The sequence below is a fragment of the Eleutherodactylus coqui genome, chromosome 1 (assembly GCF_035609145.1).
Source record: "Eleutherodactylus coqui strain aEleCoq1 chromosome 1, aEleCoq1.hap1, whole genome shotgun sequence".
Taxonomy (NCBI): domain Eukaryota; kingdom Metazoa; phylum Chordata; class Amphibia; order Anura; family Eleutherodactylidae; genus Eleutherodactylus; species Eleutherodactylus coqui.
In genome coordinates this window covers 293418987-293441602 of record NC_089837.1, presented here as the reverse complement: position 1 = coordinate 293441602, position 22616 = coordinate 293418987, and the positions used below count along the sequence as shown (strand labels likewise).

At 42.8% G+C, this 22616-nt stretch overlaps 1 protein-coding gene across 1 annotated transcript in view; it reads left to right on the top strand.

Annotated features, from left to right (window-relative positions):
- The window catches only part of HNRNPR (heterogeneous nuclear ribonucleoprotein R), a 45328-nt gene that overhangs the window by 16341 nt on the left and 6371 nt on the right, over window positions 1–22616 (top strand). Inside the window, exons 2-6 of the mRNA XM_066573310.1 lie at window positions 2629–2736; window positions 18885–18998; window positions 19396–19572; window positions 21584–21719; window positions 22382–22587. Of these exons, the coding sequence (XP_066429407.1) occupies window positions 2656–2736; window positions 18885–18998; window positions 19396–19572; window positions 21584–21719; window positions 22382–22587 (714 nt within the window). The 5' untranslated portion in view covers window positions 2629–2655. The remainder of the gene's footprint in view (window positions 1–2628; window positions 2737–18884; window positions 18999–19395; window positions 19573–21583; window positions 21720–22381; window positions 22588–22616) is intronic.

The following is a 22616-nucleotide window of genomic DNA, read 5'->3' as shown; positions in this document are numbered from 1 at the left end:
CTTTCCCGGACTTACAGCTGAACCGCTCTTTCCCGGACTTACAGCTGAACCGCTCTTTCCCGGACTTACAGCTGAACCGCTCTTTCCCGGACTTACAGCTGAACCGCTCTTTCCCGGACTTACAGCTGAACCGCTCTTTCCCGGACTTACAGCTGAACCGCTCTTTCCCGGACTTACAGCTGAACCGCTCTTTCCCGGACTTACAGCTGAACCGCTCTTTCCATCTGATGACTTTGTACAGTTTGGTTCCCCTAGCTTACTCCTCACAACTGCAGGAACAACAAAACCAGAGGACTGGGGTGACGCCAAAAGTAAAACTAAGTAGCTGCCATTACAGGTTTGTGGTCCTGTATCTTTGCAGGCCAGGACAAATCTTAAGCTGGCTGCATAATGGGCCATTTTTTAAGGCCCATTTACACGGAGCGATGATCGCTCAAAGATTGCTCAAATGACAGTTTGAGTGACAGCTTTGCATAAACTATTAAGTAGCTACTCAGCTACTTAGAAGCAATTAAGCGTGCAAATGAAGCCTTAAGGCCCATTTAGACACAACGGTTGTAGCTCAAAATTCGCTCAAAAGCTGTCTTTTGAGCGATAATTGTTGTGTGTAACTGCACTGACATTGTGCAGTTTTTGTTATCCTGTCGCTCATCGTTGTCTTTCAGCGGTCCAGCTCGGTTCTCCATACCCGGCACGGAGCGCTCGGCTGTATAATGGCTGGGCGCTCAGAGCAGGGGAACAGCTGTATGCAGAAGACAAGCGGGAACACCCCACTTGTCTTCTGCATCCTTCGCTAGCGGCGCAAGGTGATCGCTTATCTTGAGCGATCATCTTTCACTGTAAATGACACAACAATGATCGCTCAAAAGTTGTGACATCTTTTGAACTATTATCGTTGTCTAAATGGGCTATTATCTGCATTCAGATCGTTTGTTCTCCAGTGGGAAACACTGCTATCGGCACTCCCTGTGGAAAACTGCTGATAAGGCTGAAGGATGATTTTTAGGTTGGCCTGAATTTAATGATCAGCTAGCAGTTTATTATTTCAAACATATGTTATTGAGGGGGACTTTCAAAAGCAGCCCAGGTAGTCTTTGGCTACTACTTTGCTGCTATTTGCACCCAGTTTGAGCTCTATCCAGTTTTCCATGCAGATGTTCCTGCTGCCCTGCTGTTTGTAATCCATTTAGGCTGCCTGTCCACGGGCGGGTTTTCATTGCGTTCCCTGCGGCGAACTCAGTGAAAGCTCTCCATAGCGTTGTGATGCTCCACTTGCAGCATGCTAGAAATTAACCGCTATACAGCCTATCTGTCAGATAGGTTGACAGCATAGATCCGCCTGCCGGCTCCTGCTCCCAGGCGGTGGTATCCTGTGGCGGATCTCCGCCACGGGATACCGCAACGCCCGTGGACAGGCAGCCTTACAGGTAGGGGTGTCCATGTGTCCTAAACCAGCCATTCTGCCAGTACTGTACTGGCTGGGACTACCTGTACTGCCTTACACAGCCTGCTCCAATAAGCTGCATCTAAATGTCCACTCCTCTGTTGCATGTATTAACTAGCAGTGTCCCCATGACCCTGTTACTAGAGAAATAGCATGCCTAATGAAAGACAGTGGGTTGTAAAGGCGCTGGAAGGGAAATCTCTAGTGAGAGGCACTTTGAAATTTGATTTTCAGTGGTAAAACAAAAACCTTTTTAATGCAAGTATTGATTATACACACATGGACTGTCTAGGTGAGCATATGTTGTAAAAAATGTCCTTTTAGGAATGGAAATACGAACAGTTGGCACAGTTCAAAACCAGATCAGAATTTGTGGTTTTACCACAGTTGTGCATGGTTTTGAATAGATGAAATGTGTGAGTTCTCATCCAGAATACAGGGTAATGTATTTTACTGTACTGTTTGACCATTTGTATCATTCCTCTTGAGTAAACAATGTTCTGCTGGCCACTTGACTTTATTTTTTTCCCGGTTTCATCATGGTTGTGATATAGTAACTTTTCTCAGAGGAAACATTTAGCACCACGGTACTAAGGTGTTATTTTTAAGCCATCAGTATTTGTTCTGAAACTTATTGCTTACAAAGGCATGGACTAGTTACTTGCACATACAAGAGAGCAAGTAAGGCCTCCTGCAGGTATTTGCTGCACGATCTGCAGTGGGTGTCGATGGAAGCCATCTGACCTGCGGCCTGTCTGCAATGAACATTGTGGACAGGTGGTTGATTCTGCATCGTCGTCTAGTCACGGCGCGGCGAAAAAAATGTTAAAGAAAATAATTTGTACTGCGCATGTCCTGCAGCGAACCACTGGGTCAATCTGCAGTACAGAGAAGAAGTTGACGGAGCAGGTACACGCGGATGCCACTGCTGCCAGAGCCGGATTGTGCTGTGGGTTTCCACACGCGGAATCCTCCCCTGCAGTGTGCCGGAGGCCTAAGGAACAAACTATTTCTATTGTAATTTAATACATTTTAGCGAAGTTCTGTTTACTGTTTAAATTGTTTGCTGTAACTATGACGTTCTGTTGTCACAATGTATAGTATTACTTGGGTATTCAAAGGGGGACAAGGTCATCACATTTGGTTTTAATTAAAATTGTAATTTGAATTTTGTTCATTTCCAGAAATAGAACTTCCATCCTACTGGAGTCATGAAAACCTATAGACAGAGGGAGAAGCAGGGGAACAAGACTCAAGAAAGCGTCAAGGCTCCAGATGAAGCAAAGATCAAGGTAATGCACATGTTTCAGAGTTGTCTGAATGACGAATAACACTTACATTGGTCCATGCAGTATTTTTATTGCCACTCAATATACTATTAAATAGGTTGTCCGAATAAACAAACATTGGTATCAGTAGAGGGGATGAGCCAAAAAAAATAAGGCTCACCTATCTGTTCACCCCCGACGCCTCTGCAGTCACTCCAGTCTTCTGGTTGGTCCTTGTTTACATTAGCCGCGGCTTTGGCGTGGTTGTTGACCACTCACATTAACTGCAGCGATTATCAGTGACATCTAATATAAAAAAAAAGCCTACAGGCTTTTTCTTGCCTCACACTTTGACCCCCTTGCCTGACCTTTGGTGGACGATTTTGGTGTCATTAGATATGGGACATCCTCGCCACTTCGGGAAAATCATCATATTTGATTTTGATACATTGAGTGACCTGTCAGGCAAGGTCAAAGTTCCTGTGTTAAGTCTAGCAGCGCTGTTGTGCTTCAGCCAGCAGCGCCATTAGGGAGAGTCAAGTGTTGCATTACACTGTACATCACTCCTGCATCTCTACAGGGTGACCCCACAAGTACTACCATCCTTGTGGCCTTTTTTTTACTTCCTTCCCTGACCTTGCACATAAGGTGCCCAGGAACCCTTTTCCAGTGAGATGCCCTCCTGCAGACACCAAAACAGAGAGCCCAATGGCAAGGTGACGGCACTGGGCATAGAGCTGCAGTGTGTTCCTTACCATGTGCAGAGTCTGGGGGCGACAGTCCGGGCTGGGGAGCTTCTGTCTTCATTCAGTCTCTGGCGGCTCCTGGAGGCAGCTCACGGGACAAGAAAGTAGAAGGGGGCATGTCATCCCCGCCTATCATCGGCTGACACACCCCGTACCCTCTGGGATAGAAGCTAGAGGTTTATGTGAAAATAAAACTGCTCCCTGCAAATTAGACCCTGCCACCAATATGGTGCCCTGCCCCTGTAATAAGCCCACCCTGACACCTGTCCTCACCCCCTCTACTGAGCCAGCTTGCCACTGACAGTCCCTAAAGTTACTGGAAATGTGGAGGTGGAGATGACATCCCTGCAGGACTTCATATAAAGCAGTAACTACGGCTCCTGAGAACAGAGGCCACATGTCAGCCAATTCATAAATCCTGCCTCCATGAAGCGATGGCCATGATTGTCTGAGCAGTGCACAAATAACCAATCCATGCAGCGCTCGTTGAACCAATCGCAGGTATCGTTTGTGGAGTTCGGATTTATGAATCCCATAAACAGGAAGTGATTTTCCCCCCCCAAAAAAGCCCTCCTGTAGCAATGTAAAAGAAAAAATTAAAAATTTGAATTTTTTTGAAAGTTGGGAGAAAACAAGGATGAAATTTGAAAAATGATCTTGGCACCAACAGCACCGCTAGGGAGTCGAGCATTGCTAAGCAACGTTCATATCAAGTGCAATGCTTACCAGTTTGACTGCTACCATGTCCCCAAAACGTGGGAGACCGAGCCGTGGACTGCGAACAGCTCAAGCTGAAGCCTCGGGTCGGCAACGTAGAGCCGATAATCTCAAGCGAATGCGTGTCTCTAGAAGGTCAACATCACCCCATACTGAAGTTCAAACTCTGGAATCCATGGACAGCAGTTGCCAGCATTTTAGGGCGCTGCACTTTTAAAATGAATGGAACCGTGACCATTACAGTGCCGGAATGGAAAGGTCATGTTGAAAACCTTCCCAATCCATCCTCAATTTGAAAAGGTAACAGCATTGAGTCCTCAATACTTGAAACGCATCTGTCAACTAAACAGTAGCATGGCTCTGGCATCCTTTACTGCTGAGCAGTACCACTTCGGCTCCGGTCCAAAACGTTTAACTGTTAAGGGCCAAGTCTACCGTCATCTTGGATCACTTCATCCTAACCCTCGTGAACAGCAGCGCCTTGCTCAAATCTGGGTCCTGGACTTTGAAGAGACAATAAATCAGGCAATCGATACCAGCAAATGAAAATGTTCCAAATGACTTTGGATAAAATTCAACAAATTTTATTCGATTGTAACAAACGGCTGAAAATGAGGGACGAGCGTTTAAACCTAACTGTTATCGCTAGAAATGTACTTGGCATTTGGGCGGTTCAGTCTTCGATGTGTCGCTTGGTAGCCTTTACATATAAGGGATAATGCCCATGGTTGGCTTTCTGCCATGTTTCGCATGGTGGAAGTCCACAGCTATTAGGTTCTGTTGAAAGTTGGGAGGAGAAAACAAAGGTTCTATTGAACCTAATAGCTTTCTATTTTTTTGCGGAAATACTCGCGTCCGGCTTCCATTGCAGTCAATGGAAGCCGTCCGTCCCGCAATACTTCTGCTGTGAGCATAGCAGAAGTATTGCGAGAATACATTTCACCGCATCATACGCTGCACTATGCATGTGGAGAGGTGAGTATGGTGTCTTTGGGGGGGGGGGGGGGGGAAATCTAGGTGTCAGGTTTAGGCTTTCTCTGAATTGGCATTGTAAAAGAATCAGTAGGTGATAGGTTTGAGTAAATGGAAAGCAAGGGGAGTTTTGTGAATTGACATTTGAAGCGTTTACTATCACAAATCTTTAGTTGGAAGAAGTAACGAAACCAGCTGGCGCCCAAAGATGAATACTCGATGTAGATGCCGTGACCTTAGCATGCAAAGTAAAAGATGGCAAATGTATTTTCGATGCTCTTTGTAGCTTCTACGCTGTACATCAGAATGGACGATTTACCACCAATAGTGGAGCACTAGGAGGGAGTGTAAAAATAGTTGCTTTGTTCCAACAGCCAATCGCTGTGCCTTTTTGGACGCAAGCTAGTATACCCCGCCAAACAATAAACCCTTCCCACGAATCGCTGAACGATTGCTATTTAAACCAATTAAAAGGCAAACAGCCAAATGACAATTTTCATATGGACTAAAAGTCAGCAATGAACAAAAATTGCACGACTGCCCGCGTTACACGTAATGATTATCGCTCACTTTTGGTTGTTTGAACTAATTTTGTGCGACAATCGTTGCGAGTAAAAGGACCTTTAAGCTGGGGAAATGCAGTTATTACTTGTTAGCAGTTCACTTTGCAATCCGTTGATTTACCCACTTCTATTCCCTTATTGCTGACCACTGTATGGGATTCCACTTTCCCACCCATGGGTGCAAGTTAATTTTAAGTTCAACAAAATAGAACAGTATTACACAACTTCAGTTCTACCAATATCACTTAGCAATCTGGGAAAGCTTCAGCTTTCTTCAGAATTATATGAAGTGGTCACGAAAATGATGATTCATGGTCCATATGGAGACAGAAACCCAACATGTGTTTGCTTGCGGGACAGTGAATGTTCCAAGACGTTCCCTTTAAAGTTCAACAACGAAACACTGTACAGCCCTGATGGCAAAGTGGAGTACATCAATGCCTGCTGTAAACTGAGGCATGTGTGCACTTAATCCGATTGAAAGAAGACGGAATTGAAATTTATAACAAGCTGTATGAAAAATTGAACCAAAGACCGAAAGGAATCCGGGATGACTGGATCAATGTTCGATAAAATACGAGATTATTTTTCATTGACGCGCCTGGTGGAACTGGAAATACCTTCCTCCTAAAATGTCATCTTCACTATCGAGGAAACTCTATTTCTGCCATACCTACAACCTATACTGGAATCGCAGCTCTTTTATTGCAAGGCAGTTGCGCAGTTAACAAATGTTTTGGTCTTCCATTGGCTATTCATGAATTGTCAACATCGAGAATCATGCAGTCTTCAAAGGAGGGAAGATTTTTTTAGATCGGCCAAAGTCATTGTTTGGGATGTAGCAGCAATGGCTTCAAACATTACAGCTGATTGTGTCGATAAATTGCTTTAGGATATCCATAATAGCACCGATTCATTTGGTGGAAAACTTGTTTTTAGTGGAGGCTTTAGGCAAGTTCTCCCTGTTGTCAAACACAGAAACTGAAACGCTATCATTGATCAGTCTTTCACACAAAGCAAATGTTGGAACCATTTTACAGGAACGCACATGACACAAAATATGTGAGTTGGTGCAGAGTAAGTTAACTACACCGAGCGGCTCTTAAAACTTGTAAGCGGAAGATTGACCATAACAACGAAATATCACCTTTCAGCATCAATGTGCCTCAAGAATGTATTTCAACTACATGCTTGATTGACAAGATTTATGGTACCAATATTGATATAAAAAACATCCGAACTCTTATCAAGTCATCCTTAGTCTACTTAACGAAGATGTTGAGCGTCTAAACTTTGAGGTTCTATCTCGACATGATGGTAACTCAGTAACTTTCAATTCAATTAAGTTTGCGTGTGGTAATCCATCTGCAGAAGTCAACTATCCAATTAAGTTTCTCAATTCACTTACTCCTTCAAGCCTTCCACCCCCATAAGTTAACTCTCAAAGTTAAAGCTATTGTGATCTGATTAGAAACCTTAACTCAAACGCTGGCTTGGTGAATGGAACTCTGTTAAGTGTAAATGAGATTGACAGTCATTGCCTGGTCTGTAATGTTGTAACCGGCGAGCAAGCAACATTGGAGACAATTTATCCCGAAAATACAGCTAACATTTCCTGAAACTGAGTTTTCCTTTGTATTTTCAAGGAGACAGTTTCCACTTCGACTGGCCTATGCGATTTTACTATATCAACAAATCTCAGGGGACAGACTTTCAACAATGTTCGAATTCACCTGGAATCGTTCATGGAAAGTTGTATGTAGTATTTTCGAGAGTCACCAAAAAGCAGAACTTAAAACTTAAAAATACCCCGATCACTTCAAGGAATATGCTCAGATGGAAGTTGGTACCCTGAAAATGTAGTTTTATCCTGAAGTCCTTGACAGTTTAAAATCAGTTCTTAAACCGTTTACAACCACTTGAAATGGTGAAACTAATTCCATAAACTGTCCTGCGCTTCCACCATTACTAGGTCCTGAGAACAGTATATGGGATGTCATTGGCACCAGAAGACCACTAGAGTGCCAAGTGATCACATTGGCAGTATAGGGTTCAATTTAAAAAAAGTGAAGGATTAAATCTGAGCCCCTCTTAAGGGATGCGTTCACATGTGGTAGATATTCCTCGGTGGAATAATGCATCGCAAAATCGGCACAAATTTACAGTGGATCTATAGCAGACTTCACACCTCTAATTGGGCTGAAATCTGCTGCAGATGCACATCAAAATTGATGCCATTTGGATTTTTATATATAGGCACCAAAATCTACCTGTGTGAATGCACCTTAACATCACTTTTACACATCAGTGTTTTGCATCAGTCACATTTGTCAAAATCAGGAGTGGATCAAATGCTTGGATGTTGTGCCAGTCTTTTCCTTACTCTTTTCTGTGTGGCTACAGCAACATATGGCAAATTTTCTACAGTTGAAAATCCACTGTGTAAATTTTTACACAGATTTCACTGCTTTTGAGGAAGAGAAATCCCAAGCATAAATCAAAAATCCTCACTGTAGGTCTTTTTACGCCGCAGACTTTCTCTACAGCAACTGTGAGCTTTCTTTGAACTTGCACACCGTACTGCTAAGACTATGTTTGCATCTGTATTAGGAAACTCCATTCACTGGTTCTGTTGCAGCTCCGCCACAAAATGGGGGAACAAAGTCCTGCAAGAAGGACCTATGTCCTGTAAAATGCTGGACTAAGACCAAACTGATGACATTGGCCCCAAACAGGCCTCATTGACTACATTCAGTTACGTTATAAGAGGAACCCGTTCGGCCTGAGGATTCCTCCCTCCTACTCCCAGAACCGAGCCGGAAACTGGAACCCCCGAAAGCGGATGTGAACATAGCCCTAGTACTGTAAAGGTCTACAGCATTTCTACTATGTAAATCTATCTTGTAGATTCCACTAAGGATTGTAGTAGTATTTAACCCCTTAGTGACGGCGCTATCTTAAAACTACGTCCTGCTCTTGCAGGACGTGTATGGAGGGAGGTAGCGCCGCTGTTTATTACAGCTGACACCCACGGGCAATAGCCGTGCTCTGCTGTTCGGCCGATCGCGGCTATTAACCCTTTAAATGCTGCTGTCAATTCTGACAGCGGCATTTAAATCCCCCGAAAGCTGTTTGGGGGTCCCGCACGGCCCCCCCACGGTGAGATCGGGGGATCCGTGCAGGTGTCATGGCAGCCGGGGGCCTAATGAATGGCCCCAGGGCTGCCTTAACAGACTGCCTATCAAGCCATCCACACAGGGTGGCTTGTTAGACTGCCTGTAAAAAAGCAGTATGACGTAATGCTATAGCATTACGTCATACTGCAGGAGCGATCAAAGCATCGCATCTTAAAGTCCCCCAGGGGGACTTCAAAGTAAAGTAAGAAAAAAGATCAATAAAGTTTTTTAAATTGTAAAAAAAAAAAAAAAAGTTATAAAAGTTTAAATCATCCCCCTTTTGCCATATCAATTATTAAAAAATCTAAATCATAAAATAAAAATACGTATTTGGTATCGCCGCGTCCGTAAAAGTCCGATCTATCAAAGTAGTGCATTATTTTTCCTGCACGGTGAACATCGTCCAGAAAAAAAAAAATAAAGAACGCCAGAAATACACTTTTTTAGTTACCCTGTCTTCCAGAAAAAATGCAATAAAAAGCGATCAAAAAGTTGTATGTACTCCAAATTGATACTATCGGAAACTACAGGACACCCCGCAAAAATTGAGCCATTGAACAACTACGTCGACAGAAAAATAAAAGTTATCGCGCGCACAAAATGACCGCAGAAAATAATTGAAAAAAATTAAATCTCGTTAAAAAAAATACAAGTACTACAGCAAAAAAAAAAAACTATATAAGTTTGGTATCGTAGTAATCGTACTGACCCATAGAATAAAAATATCAGGTCGGTTTTGTTGCAGTTTGTGCGCCGTAGAAACAGGACGCACCGAAAGATGGTGGAATGTTGTGGTTTTTTTTTTTTCCATTTCTCTCCGCTAAGAATTTTTAAAAAGTTTTTCAGTAAATTATATGGTACAATAAATAGTGCCATTGAAAAATACAACTCGTCCTGCAAAAAACAAGCCCACATACAGCGACGTCGATGGATAAATAAAGGAGCTATGATTTTTTAAAAGGGAGTAGGAAAAAACAAAAATGGAAAAAAGCAAAAAAGCTCCGTCACTAAGGGGTTGATTTGTATTATATGCTATGTGAAGAAGACTTTAGGCAGAATTTCTAAGTCTCCATTCATTATTTGTCAGTAGATGGCAGGAGGGCTAAAAAGAAACCATTGTTGAATAAGAACCACATCAAAGCACATCTAGACTTCGCAAGCATCATTAGTGTGACCCATCTGAAATGTGGGATAAGCTTGTGCACAGATGAGTTACAAATTGAGCTTTTTGGCCCAAATTCAAACACTGTGACAGAAACCTAACACTAAGGCCTCTTTCACACGGTGACAGCAAAATCGCTGCAATATCGCAACTTTGTACACACTATTTTGTAGTCAGTGCTTTTCTGGTAAAAATCTCGCATCACGTCACTGTTAGGGCTCCTTTCCACTGGCGATAGCTATCTCTGCGAGAAAATCGCAATGTTAAAATCGCATCGCTGCAAAATCGCAAGCTTTTGCGTTGCGAGAATCTGTTTTGCCATTGCACTGTATGGGCGACAGAAAAATGCAAAACGCTGAAACAATCCTCCTGCTGCGGTTTTTAATCCTCGCGTCGCAGCTTGCCCTTAAACATCGCTAGTGGAAAGATTGTCATAGAACAACACGTGTGGGACTTTCCTGCGAGAGCTCGCACTCTCGCATCGCACTGAAAACGTGCAATTACCTCGTCAGTGGAAAGGAGCCCTTACTCACAATTTTCTCATGTGATAAACTCGCAAGGAGGCGAATAGGAGTTTTTAATGTTAAAAATGAATCGCATCACACACAAATCGTGCTAGGGGATGTGATAAATAAGGATGCTCTCTAGGGAAACATCGGCTACAAAAAATAGCACATCGCAGAAAGAGCATGCCACAATTTTTTTTTTTTTCTACCAACATAGCATCAGTGAAAACATAACTAATGTGAAGGAACCTACTGGCAAGCATGGATTTCACAAACGTGCCTTTTTGTAGCGCCATCACATTGCCGGAAAATTGTGTGTTTTTGGTAGCCCGTGTGAAAGCGGCCTCACCATTCTTCTGCAAAACCTATCCCAGTAGTGCATTATGGGGGGGCTCAGTATTGTTGCTGGTGGGCTGATTTTCCTCAGAGAAGCTCTTGTTAAGGGCTTATTCACAATGGCAATAATCTTGCACGTGTTTTGTGCAATGTGCTCCAGACTTGTATAAATATTAAATCCATTCTTTTGAATGGATTCATTTACACGATTAATCTATTTCTTGGCAGTGTGTCCTATCTTTGGATGTTCCCTCAGAACGCCTTGTCCATTGTTTTGAATGGGACCTTAAAAGCCATCACATGGCATTCGCATGCCGTGTAATGCAGTGTTTCCCATTGAAGTTACTGGGAAACACTTGAGATCCTAACACATGCGTGATGATCACCATTTGACAGAAGCAATGTGATTTTTGAATTAACTCTTCATATCGCCGTGAAAAATGCATGTTTGCAAGCGCAAGTTTCTTGGCCCGATATCGCCCCGTGTGAATAAGTCCTAAGACTAAAAGATGCAAGATAATGCAAAACGACCTGCTTCGGTCTGCCAAACTAATAGATATGAAAAAAACCATGTTGCACTTTCTTTGTAATAATGAATAAAATTATAATTTTTTTTTTCTGATGAATAAAACATATAGCTTAACAGCAAAGAAAAAGATAACTATGCCATAGTTGCATCTAAGATATTCATACATACACGAGAGGATTGAAGTATATAAAAAATATTAAATGTCATGTTTTTAACCCGAAATAAAAGACTAATTAGAGTAGTAGTGTCTGTGTCCTCTTTCAAAGTAGACTAGGAATAGGGTCAGGCTAGGAATAGGGTCTCCCTTCGATTGCTATGACCTTACAGGCTAGGAATAGGGTCTCCCTTCGATTGCTAAGACCTTACAGGCTAGGAATAGGGTCTCCCTTCGATTGCTAAGACCTTTCAGGCTAGGAATAGGGTCTCCCTTCGAAAAATCCATACATAGTGTTGCTATTGTTCCTCATCCAAAGACCGAATGGACACTTATGGGTTGTTTGGAATTGGAATCCCAAAGACCTATGAAAGCAGGTTAGTTACTTCATATGAGAAAGCTTGTATCAAATGACAATCCCAGATCAAGTGTATGAAATTGGCATTAAAGGGCTTGTCCCGCGAAACAAAGTGGGTCTATACACTTCTGTATGGCCATATTAATGCACTTTGTAATGTACATTGTGCATTAATTATGAGCCATACAGAAGTTATCAGAAATTTTTCACTTACCTGTTCCGTTGCTAGTGTCCTCGTCTCCATGGAGCCGTCTAATTTTCAGCGTCTAATCGCCAAATTAGACGTGCTTGCGCAGTCCGGGTCTTCTTCTTTTCTCAATGGGGCTCCGTGTAGCTCCGCCCCGTCACGTGCCGATTCCAGCCAATCAGGAGGCTGGAATCGGCAATGGACCGCACAGAAGCCCTGCGGTCCACCGAGGGAGAAGATCCCGGCGGCCATCTTCAGCAGGTAAGTAAGAAGTCACCGGAGCGCGGGGATTCAGGTAAGCGCTGTCCGGTGTTCTTGTTTAACCCCTGCATCGGGGTTGTCTCGCGCCGAATGGGGGGGGCTGTTGAAAAAAAAAAAAAACCCCGTTTCGGCGCGGGACAACCCCTTTAAGTTGTGAGCATTAACAACATTTTGACTAGGGAGTTCTAACGATTTTAAAGAACCAGATAGGTGTAATAAAACTGTGTACGTTTGTTGGCTGCTCCAGAAACACAGGTGAGACTCCTTTGCCACCCTACACATATCATTGCTGACAGAAGGGATAACCTCTCCCCATCTTTCCTCCACCCAGAAGTGTTTATTAACCACCTTGGATTGAATAAAGTGCGTGTATAAAGTGAGATTAACTCTTAATTTGTATTACTCCTATCCTCCTATCCCATCTGCATACTATGAGATGAGCTGGCATAGTTCAGAGGGACTGTGCATCTATGGCTCAGTTAGATACCTGAGAACATTGTGTCTTCTGCTATTGCTGAAATAAAACAATACCTTCCACAAATACATCCTGACAAAGAAGTGATCAATGAACTCTCCAAAATCTTGCATCAGGGAAGTTGTACAACTGTGGGCATTTCCCCATAGGGGGTTGCTGTGGGGACATCTCCGTACCCTGTCAAAGATTTACACAAGCTGCACATGTGGGAGGCTAGTTTGTGAATAGGTAGGAGTCATCCAAGACCTAACTCGGGACTTTCTAATACTGCCCACAGTTGATTCAGTTAGCGGGTCAGATCACAGCCAGTGCCATATTTTATATACCTTAACTTTTTGTTATTTGATAAACTGGAAGTGTCATGCCTGCTTGGTCTCGAGGCCTCTGCAGACTCTATACTTCCCCCAGATAAAAGCCTATATCAAAGAATTCACGTTTGTGAAAAATTTCTTTGGGACCAGGTCATCCGCATGCTCCAAGTGGTATTGAAGCTTGGGGACACAAAGATATTTGAAGCTGAAGGGCTCCCACACACTTGTTTTTTTTTAAATGCGATTGTCAATGGGACTTTCTAATGTTGAAAAAGGCATCACAAGTTTGTGCTTTGCGACTTTTGTGTGCGGTTTTAACATTAGAAAGTCCCATTGACAATCACGTTAAACGCAGCAATATCGCAGCATTAAGGAAAAAAAAACAACAAAAAACGCAATTGGGTAAGAGCCCTAAGGGTAATAATTGGCTTACATATTTCACCCCCATGGTCCATCCTATCGCTTTTAGTGGTGTAAATATTGCTTTCTGCCAGTTTTATATATAACCCTGAGAATTGTCAGAATTTTCTATGATAGGTATTGCATAGGGGCACCTGTGTCTCTGAGAGGAATATAATCATATCATTGGCATATAATCCTATGCAGTCTTCTCTAGGACCAATAGATGTGCCAGAGTTTTCAGGACTTTGCCAAATGGCTAGGACCAAAGGTTCATTCACCACCGCAAACAGACGACAATGAGCAACACTCTTGTGTCTCTGGATAATTGAAAGGCAGTAGACCTTTTCCCGTTAACAAATAACCTAGCACTGGTGATTTGGTAAATGGATACCAATTTAATAATTTTCTCACCCAATCCAAAACTCCTAAGCACAATCAGATAAGCCACTCAACTGCATCAGACTTTGGCGGCATCTATGACGCCAATGCCCAATTCTGCAGCTATCTCCAGCCAGAGATTCTCTATACTCCTCTACTTTTATAAAAAGTAGACTTTCTAGGGAACAAGCTTGATTGAATATTGTACACTTTGACCAATCTGTTTGCCAGGATTTTGTTTATAATTTTATAATCTGTATCAAGTGGCAATATGGCTCATATGAGACACATTCTTTATCATATTTTAAGATCTCCACAATGGTGGCATCATTAAAGGAAATGTGGAAAGTGCCCCCACCCCACCTGCAAACACTTCTCAATATAGTCAGTAATTCAGATGCTATAATGTCACAATATCTAATATAGACTTCCACTGGTATGCCATCAGGGCTAGACTGTTTACACTTGACCGTAGAAGGCGTAGCCCTGGCGATTTCCTCAGACGTTCTAGGCGATTCCGAGATGGCAGTTTGGAAATGTAATAGAATGAAGATGAGCAGTAAACTTCTAACCAGTGTATGACATTTGATTGATATAGGTCACAGTAGAATTGTCTACATCTTTTTAGTATGTCTCAGGGGCTGTAAGAAGACCCTTTGTCCACACCCCTTCATGTAGGAGGAGAGGAGGAATTCTGGTGAACTATATGTGGTTATAACTTGCTAGATTGATTACCCATCTTACGGAATTCTTGTTTAGAAAAAAAAATAGGTGCTGGTGTGTTTAGGATTTGCAAATACTTTTGTCCAATCACCAACCATCTAGGCCTGTTCTCATCAATTTCACCAATTTCTTTTCTTGCCTTGCTGATGCCTATTTAATAAAGGTAATTAAAAATTTTAGGCACTCTCCCAGATACGACTTAAAGGTTTCCCATAAAAGTAGAGCATCAGAGTACGAGGCATGTTTTTCAAAACAAGTTCTGGAGTTGATCAGGAATGCGGTCAGAGGCCCCAAGGAGGAAAAGCCAAAAAGGTTTTTTTCCCGTATCTCCTAGTAAAGGCATTGGGGGTTCTTAGTTTAATTATACTGGAGAATGGTCAGATATTCTCCTAGGTAGGTGCTTTATCGCAGATTTATATTGACAGCTAGCCAAAAAACACAATCAAATACAACTACGAACCTGCCTGTGGGGGTGTGTGGCATGTGTACTAATAGCTTTAATCATTGCACCTCAGATAGAACTGCCAGTCTAGTAGGAGTGGCAGTAAGCACAAGCCTCTGTAATCCTATTCATATCTCACATACATATCCCAGCTGCCTCAAGGCTTGATGCAGCAAAAAAGAGACCCTCTACAATGACAGATAGCGAGGTGGGGTGTGGCTGGGTTGTAAATACTGAACATAAGCATACATTAGCCTTTATAAAGATACTAGTAGTAATTAGGAAACCATAGTACTAGTGTTTCTGGTGGCACAATGTGCCACGAAGCTGTGCTACATGTTACATCCATTATGATCCCCACACATCACACACAGAGCTCTGCTACATGGTACATCCATGTTGATTTACAGACATCACCAGCTCAGCAGACTCCTGGATAGTGATCAGACCCTGGTCATGTGATCCCTGACCCCACCCACACAGGTGATCACATGACAGTGACATCACAGGTCTTGGTGGCTTCTGTTGGCTTGTCCAGTATACAGTACTTTCCATCAAATTGCACAATGGCTCCTCCCACAGCACTGACATCACCGGAGTTCCTTCAGCCCACCGGATCTCTGTAGTGGCGGTAAGTCGATGTCTTCTGTCAGGACTTCTGAGTTGTCTGAGATGAGAACAGCTTAGTTGTATTATTTTGTTATTTTTGTCTTCCCCTTCCAAGAGCCCTAACTGTATTCTTCAGTCGGTCAGGCACTGTGTTTTTATGTGTTGTAGGACCTGTGAGGCTGTCACTAGGGGGTGGAGCATGAGAAGCACCCCCCCCCCCCCCCCCCACACACACACACACAAACACACGGTCAAGTGGTCGTTAGTAGTTTGACATCTGCCCTCTAAGTTGGTTTTGACTTGTTCTGACTCCCATCTAAGTGAGTTATGGATCAGAAGACACCCCTTGTGAACAAAGTGTGACAGACCACCTGTGCCCACTGTACCCATGGTTGGTGCAAGATCCTGGTGGTCACTGAGTTGAGGTGTCTCCTGAAGACCTACAATATGTGAGGGTGTTGATTTGTGAAAAGCTCATGGGCCTATTACCAGGAAACACCATACGTCTGTCTATGTCCTGAACATTATCTTAGCCATCTTTAAAGGGAAGTCCATAGTCAGGAATGTAAAGATATACAGTGGTTGAGTGTATGATGGCCTTCATGAGGGGTATAAAACCATATCACGCACAACGATGCATAGTAAACAAAGAAACTTGCAGCATATAATTCTGAAAAACAAATCCAGTGACTTCTAAACTGAATGCTTGACCAATGATTATCAAGTAGGAAAAAAGTTTTTTACATAAATGTGTAGCGTTCAAACTAGTTTATCTGCACAGGCAACCTGGTACTAGTAATGTGAGCTGGCCACCTATAACATGCACCTACTCTGAATCACCAGAAGGCTCATACTCTCAACTACGGTATATACATATAGCTGTACTAGGAGGAAGCGCTGTAAAACATTGTCGGTAAAATGTAGATTTCCGCCGCTTTATTATAGCATATGGACTCTGGTGCAAATTATAGAGGCTAATGCTTATGAGGCGTACATGTAAGACTGCAAGGTATATGACAGACATTGCCTAAAATATAGGAAGGCTGTAAACTACTCATGCATATTGCTCAAAATCCTGGCAGAAAATGGGGCTTACTGTTATGTTCCGTCAGGATGATGCCTAGTAGCTAGCCAGTCCTCTGCTTCAGAAGGTGAAGAACTGGGCACACTCGCCATCAATTACTCATAGGCGGGCTGGGTATGCTATGAAATCTGAAGTTCTTGCATCTGACGCTTGACTTCTGTAGATCTACTGAGAAGTCTAGAAAGAGATGCATTTTTGTGTCGCATTTCTACACTCCAATGAGCGTGCTGCAGAATAACATCCTGACCATCAATTTAATAGATAAGCAAGCGGAGGATGAGCCCTGTACACAGCCGGTCTTGCTAGTACATGATGAGCTTGCTCTATTATAAAGGCTCTAGAAACCAGACCATCTAGGAACGTATCCCTAAGCCATTTCTCCGCAAATTCCTCTGACTTCTAGCTTTCCGCTCTTTCTGGAATACTAAATGGTTTTCAACGTGTTCTGCTTTTATCTGTCCGAAAGTTCAACCTGCCAAGTTAGGTCCTGAACTGTCATTGCAAGCATGGCAGTATGATCATCCAATGTGGATATGCAAACCTCTCTATGCTTGACCCTATCACAAGCTCTAGGGATCTGAGGAGATTCCATTTCCCAGCTTTTCTTCAATGTTGCCCATCAAGGCAACTGTAGAAGATTTTGAAAGTCATCAGATCTGTTAATCAGAGTCCTCTGCCCATGGGCTGACAAGTGGTGTCCTGTCTGGGAATGCTCTGCTGGTTGATGCACTCTGTAGGGCTGGGCTACATGAGACCTCCTGAAACCCTTATAGTAGTTGAGCCCTTTCCTGTGCTGTCTGAGGTGGTATCGGGGTGCCAGTTTCTGAGCCAGAAGACTGGTCCTACTTCACAAACTTCATCTATAAGGCCCCCTTCACTCACGGTAACTTGGCGCCTTGCCACCATTCCAGGCTGTCCTTTCCCATTTGCGCTAAATGCAAGTCCTGGCCAGAAGTCGCTGCGCTGCTCCTTGGGTAAGATGGCAGGCTCCTCTTCAGTACAGTATACCTGGGTGCACATGGGCAGTTATCAGTTCAGCGTAGCTCACCACCCACAATGCTCCGTTATTTGCTGGGGATGTTGAGCCAGCCACTTGTCATGTTCAGCAGATGCATAATGATCACAGGATTTTCCTAGTAGCCAGCGCTTGTGGGAGTGCTCAGCACACGCGTACAGCCATGTTGAGTGCAGTGGCCTGCCAGCAACCCCTGCAGTGATTTTCGGGGAAGGGCTTTAAATATAAGCCCTTCCCTGAAAATCTTCCCTCGCTGTAGTAAAAAAAAAAAAAATACTCCCCTCTCCGCCGCTGCCGGGGCTATGATGTGTCTAGCCGCCGCTTGTTCTCCCGGCATTTTTATTCCCCGCCTGCTGGAAAGCTTCAGAGCAGTGCAGGGAGAACAAGCGTGGGATAGACGCGCCTGAGCCCTTGCAGACGTGTGTGTGTGTGTGTGTGTGTGTGTGTGTGTGTGTGTGTGTGTGTGTGTGTGTGTTTTTACTACAGCATGGGATGATTTTCAAGGAAGGGCTTATATTTAAAGCTCTTCCCCAAAAATAATGGCGGGGGTGCCAGCGTCCCATTGCTTTCAATGGGGCAGTGCGATTCCTATTGAAATCGGTGGCAGAGCTTCGCGATCTGAAATGGATTAACGGCTCTTCTATTCATTTCAATGGGGAGAATTGATTTGACTTACGAGGGTTTTGGGTTAAGAGCTCCGTCACGTAACAAATTAAACTCTTAACCCAAGGCACCACCATAGTTGCAATTAGATGGTTGCTTCAATTTCCAAAAGTTCTTTTAAAATATAAGGGCATAAATGTGATTAGTTGCTATGGGCAATCATTCAACATCACTCCCTTGGCACAGTGCTGATAATATCCCCCAAAGAATATTAGAAAGCTGATAAACCTTTTATTTGAACAGTGATCAAATTTAGTTTTATGTACACTGTGGAAAAATTGTTTGAACTGACTATTTTACGTATGTAATAAAGATATTGCTATATAATGTTCTACAATTTGAAGTCCAGTATTATTCTTTATTCATATGCCATCTCTAATGTGCCTTCAATGCTTTTATTCAGGCGTTACTGGAAAGAACTGGATACAGTTTGGATGTAACAACGGGGCAAAGAAAATATGGTGGACCACCTCCAGAATCTGTTTCCTCATGTCCCCAACCAGGCATTGGAACAGAGGTCTGTCAGTTTTTGTATTGGCTTATCAATGTGTTCTATACCTAAACACATGTTAACGTGTGTTAGTATTGTTTCCTTTTTATAGGGTTATTGATATTATTTAAAGTAACGGCATGTTTTTAGGATCATTGCCATCACTTTAATTTGTTGACATACTGCCTCTGGGGCATCCACCAATCCGGTGAATGGAGTGCTAATTTTAGTAATTGGGTTTTCCCTAGACCGCAGTGCCTCGGCCACCTGCAAAAACGGTAAAGGAATGAATCCTTTCATTCTCTGGACTGTTTTGATTTCCAAAGTTTGGATGCCCACCAATCATAAAGTAATGACAGTGATCCTAGTAATACACCATAACATGATAAAATAACCCTTTAATGATAATTTCTATTTTAAAAAGGTGTTTGTTGGAAAGATACCAAGAGACTTGTATGAAGATGAGCTAGTACCTCTCTTTGAAAAAGCAGGCCCCATCTGGGATCTTCGGCTTATGATGGATCCTCTGTCTGGGCAAAATCGGGGTTACGCCTTTATCACTTTCTGTAACAAAGATGCCGCACAGGAGGCTGTCAAGTTGGTAAGTTTTTGGTTTTTTTCCCTTTTTCTTCTATCTATGACTGGTCACACTGTCCCTCAGCTTCTGTTGGGGAGCATTATATGGTGTCTGTCTCTTTTCGGTAAGAACAGTGCAGCATGCACCCTTATTATTGATGTCAAAATAATAGACCCCAAAACTGAACCCATCAAAGTTATCTTAAGATTGTGACTCCTTTTGGCCTTAAAGTGTACCTGGACTTTAACTATAAAATGAGGATGATGGCAATGTGTCTATAGAATGGGTTTAGCCATCCTCCACGTTCTGCTAGGCTCCTATTAGTCCCTTTTTCAGTCTCGCTGCTACTTGCGTTTCTCTCAAAGCCAGTGAGCATGTACCAGGGCTTGGAAGTTTGGCAGGACAAGTCTTACAAAGACTTCTTGCCCTTACATCCAATAATAATACATTGCATTTTCCTTATCCACGCAATTCTCTTGTCCATTCCAGTTGTTGCCCCTGACTTCTGCTGTTCAGTGCTTGCATAGAACAGAGTAACCAGGCATTCGAAAGCTCTATGCCTCATGTAGAACTGGTTAGTCAAGTACGATTTTTGATCCAGTTGATCTTGAAAACCACATGTCAGATCTATTCCTCCTCCTTCAATAACCAAGTTGCAGTCTCCACGCTTGTCTCATACTTGCCATGCTAACATGTCCCTCCAACAAGCAACACATCTCTACCTACACTCAGCACCATCACAATATAACAATGAAAGGGCATTATTAACAGACACTGTACTTTACAGAGTTTGTAAACAATGGTGCACATAAGAAGGCAGTGGCATCTGGATGTTATTAGAGCAATAGAGGCCTGTTGAAAACGAAACCATCATTTCCGCTGCAGAGGTTATAAGCTCCAGCAAGTACACAGAATGCAAGAAAGGAGGGATAGTAGACCTACTAAGGAGCATGCTGCAGTGATGCTGGTGGAAACAGAGGTGTAAGGTCTGGGAGGAAATGGGAATGTGCCTATGGTAATGAAAGACCCTAAGGTCCATCTCTGCAAATAGAGACTGGCTATACTTAGCAGGCAGTGGACTACAAAGTAGGTGGTAATGAGCATATCAGTGGACAGCAACTTAGCGGCTTTTTGGATGGAAGGAAGGAACATTTTTAAATGATTATCTGGAGTCTTGCTATTTATCACAATGACTGGGCCTTCCTATGGGAGGTGATGACTAAGATAGGCTTCGGTCCCGTCTTTATGCAATAGGTGCAGATTTTGTACTCCAATGTACGGGCATGTGTTAGTGTTAACTGCAGCATCATTTATCACAATGACTCAAGTAAATAAGTATCGTAGCGGCATGTATAGATGCAAAAAATCTTACCTTTTATTCCCCCATGACACAAAAAGCTGCAACGTTTCGATCTCTCAGTAGATCTTTGTCAAGCACAATGGCTATGGAATTAGAACAAGTGCAGTGACCATTTAAGAATGCAGCAATATTGGTAGTTTGTACGGCAGTTTGGGGGAACAACACTGCTACAGGGCTGTACATGTGTGACAGGCTTAATAATGGGGTCTAATTTATCTTGTCATATTGAGGATATATCATAGCATTGTAACATATTTCCATCATAGACTTTTCCTATGGCACGTCCACAACAAATGTGTTTTCGGCTGTTTCTGTTACTCCCATTTCAGTGAATGGTGAGAGCTGTGTACATGTGTATCCACCTTCACATTTATACTGCACCTGCATGCCTTGGCCAGAGGCTCTCTTGTCAAGCAGTGTGAGGGTCGGGGACCCCAGTTCTGAAGATAGATGTAGGTGCCTTGTCTGGGAGTCGGCCTTATCGAACATTTGACATATCCTGTGCCTATGCTATAAATGTCTGAGATAAGAATGCCCCTTGAATGGATGAGATATTTTATTCCAGATTACATTTTTTTTTTTCATATGCTTGGTCCTTTATATTACATAATCAGGTGCTTAAACATTTGCTCACTTACTTCTACTTCTTTTGTTTCTTAAAACTATCTTCCTCAGTGTGACAACTATGAAATACGTCCTGGGAAACATATTGGAGTATGCATCTCTGTTGCAAATAACAGACTCTTTGTTGGATCCATCCCCAAAAATAAGACTAAAGAAAATATTCTGGAAGAATTTAGTAAAGTCACAGGTATTACTGAATGCCAAAGAACGGTTTCTTCCATCTGGAAGAAGAATAAAGTTAGCCAGAACTCATATTGCGTGTTCAGTCGTCAGTGTGCTTTATCAAGTAGATTCTGCTTTGTTTTAAAGATATTGCAGCCAGAATGTTAACGTTGTGTGCCGCACTAGAAATGTAAAGGACACGCTGTCATTTTCATGATTGGCAATTTAGCTGTAGTCACGACTCCATGCAAAGTCTAGAAGATTTCACTACTACCCTGTAGTGTGACTTTTGGGCCCTGTTCATATAAGGTAAGAGCCTACATTTGCCTCCTGGTTCATGCATCAAATGTATTCATAGGGATCCACCTCACCTGATGGAGTCCAGAAGAATGTTCTATATTCGTTGGTATCTCTTTATTTATTTTTTACATAGGAAATTAATGGACAGGTGTATCCCTCTCTGTCCACACTGTGAGATATGGCACAGCCTCCATCTAAGGTATATGTTGTGAGATTCTCCTGATATATACCTCCAACATAGGCTGTTAACCTGATATGAACAGGGTCTGCTTATATTTTCAGAAGCATACCTTATTGGGCAAGTTACTATAGATTTTTATCGCTTTTATGATACCCAAACCGATGTATATAGCTGTTTTTTCAAGTTGATAATTGTGTACTTTTTAGAGGGCCTGGTGGATGTGATTCTTTATCATCAACCTGATGATAAGAAGAAGAACCGTGGATTTTGTTTCTTGGAGTACGAGGATCACAAAACTGCAGCACAAGCTAGACGGAGACTAATGAGTGGCAAAGTGAAGGTTTGGGGCAATGTTGTAACTGTAGAGTGGGCAGATCCAGTCGAGGAGCCAGACCCTGAAATAATGGCGAAGGTGAGCAACTTTCTCAAAAGATTAGTAAC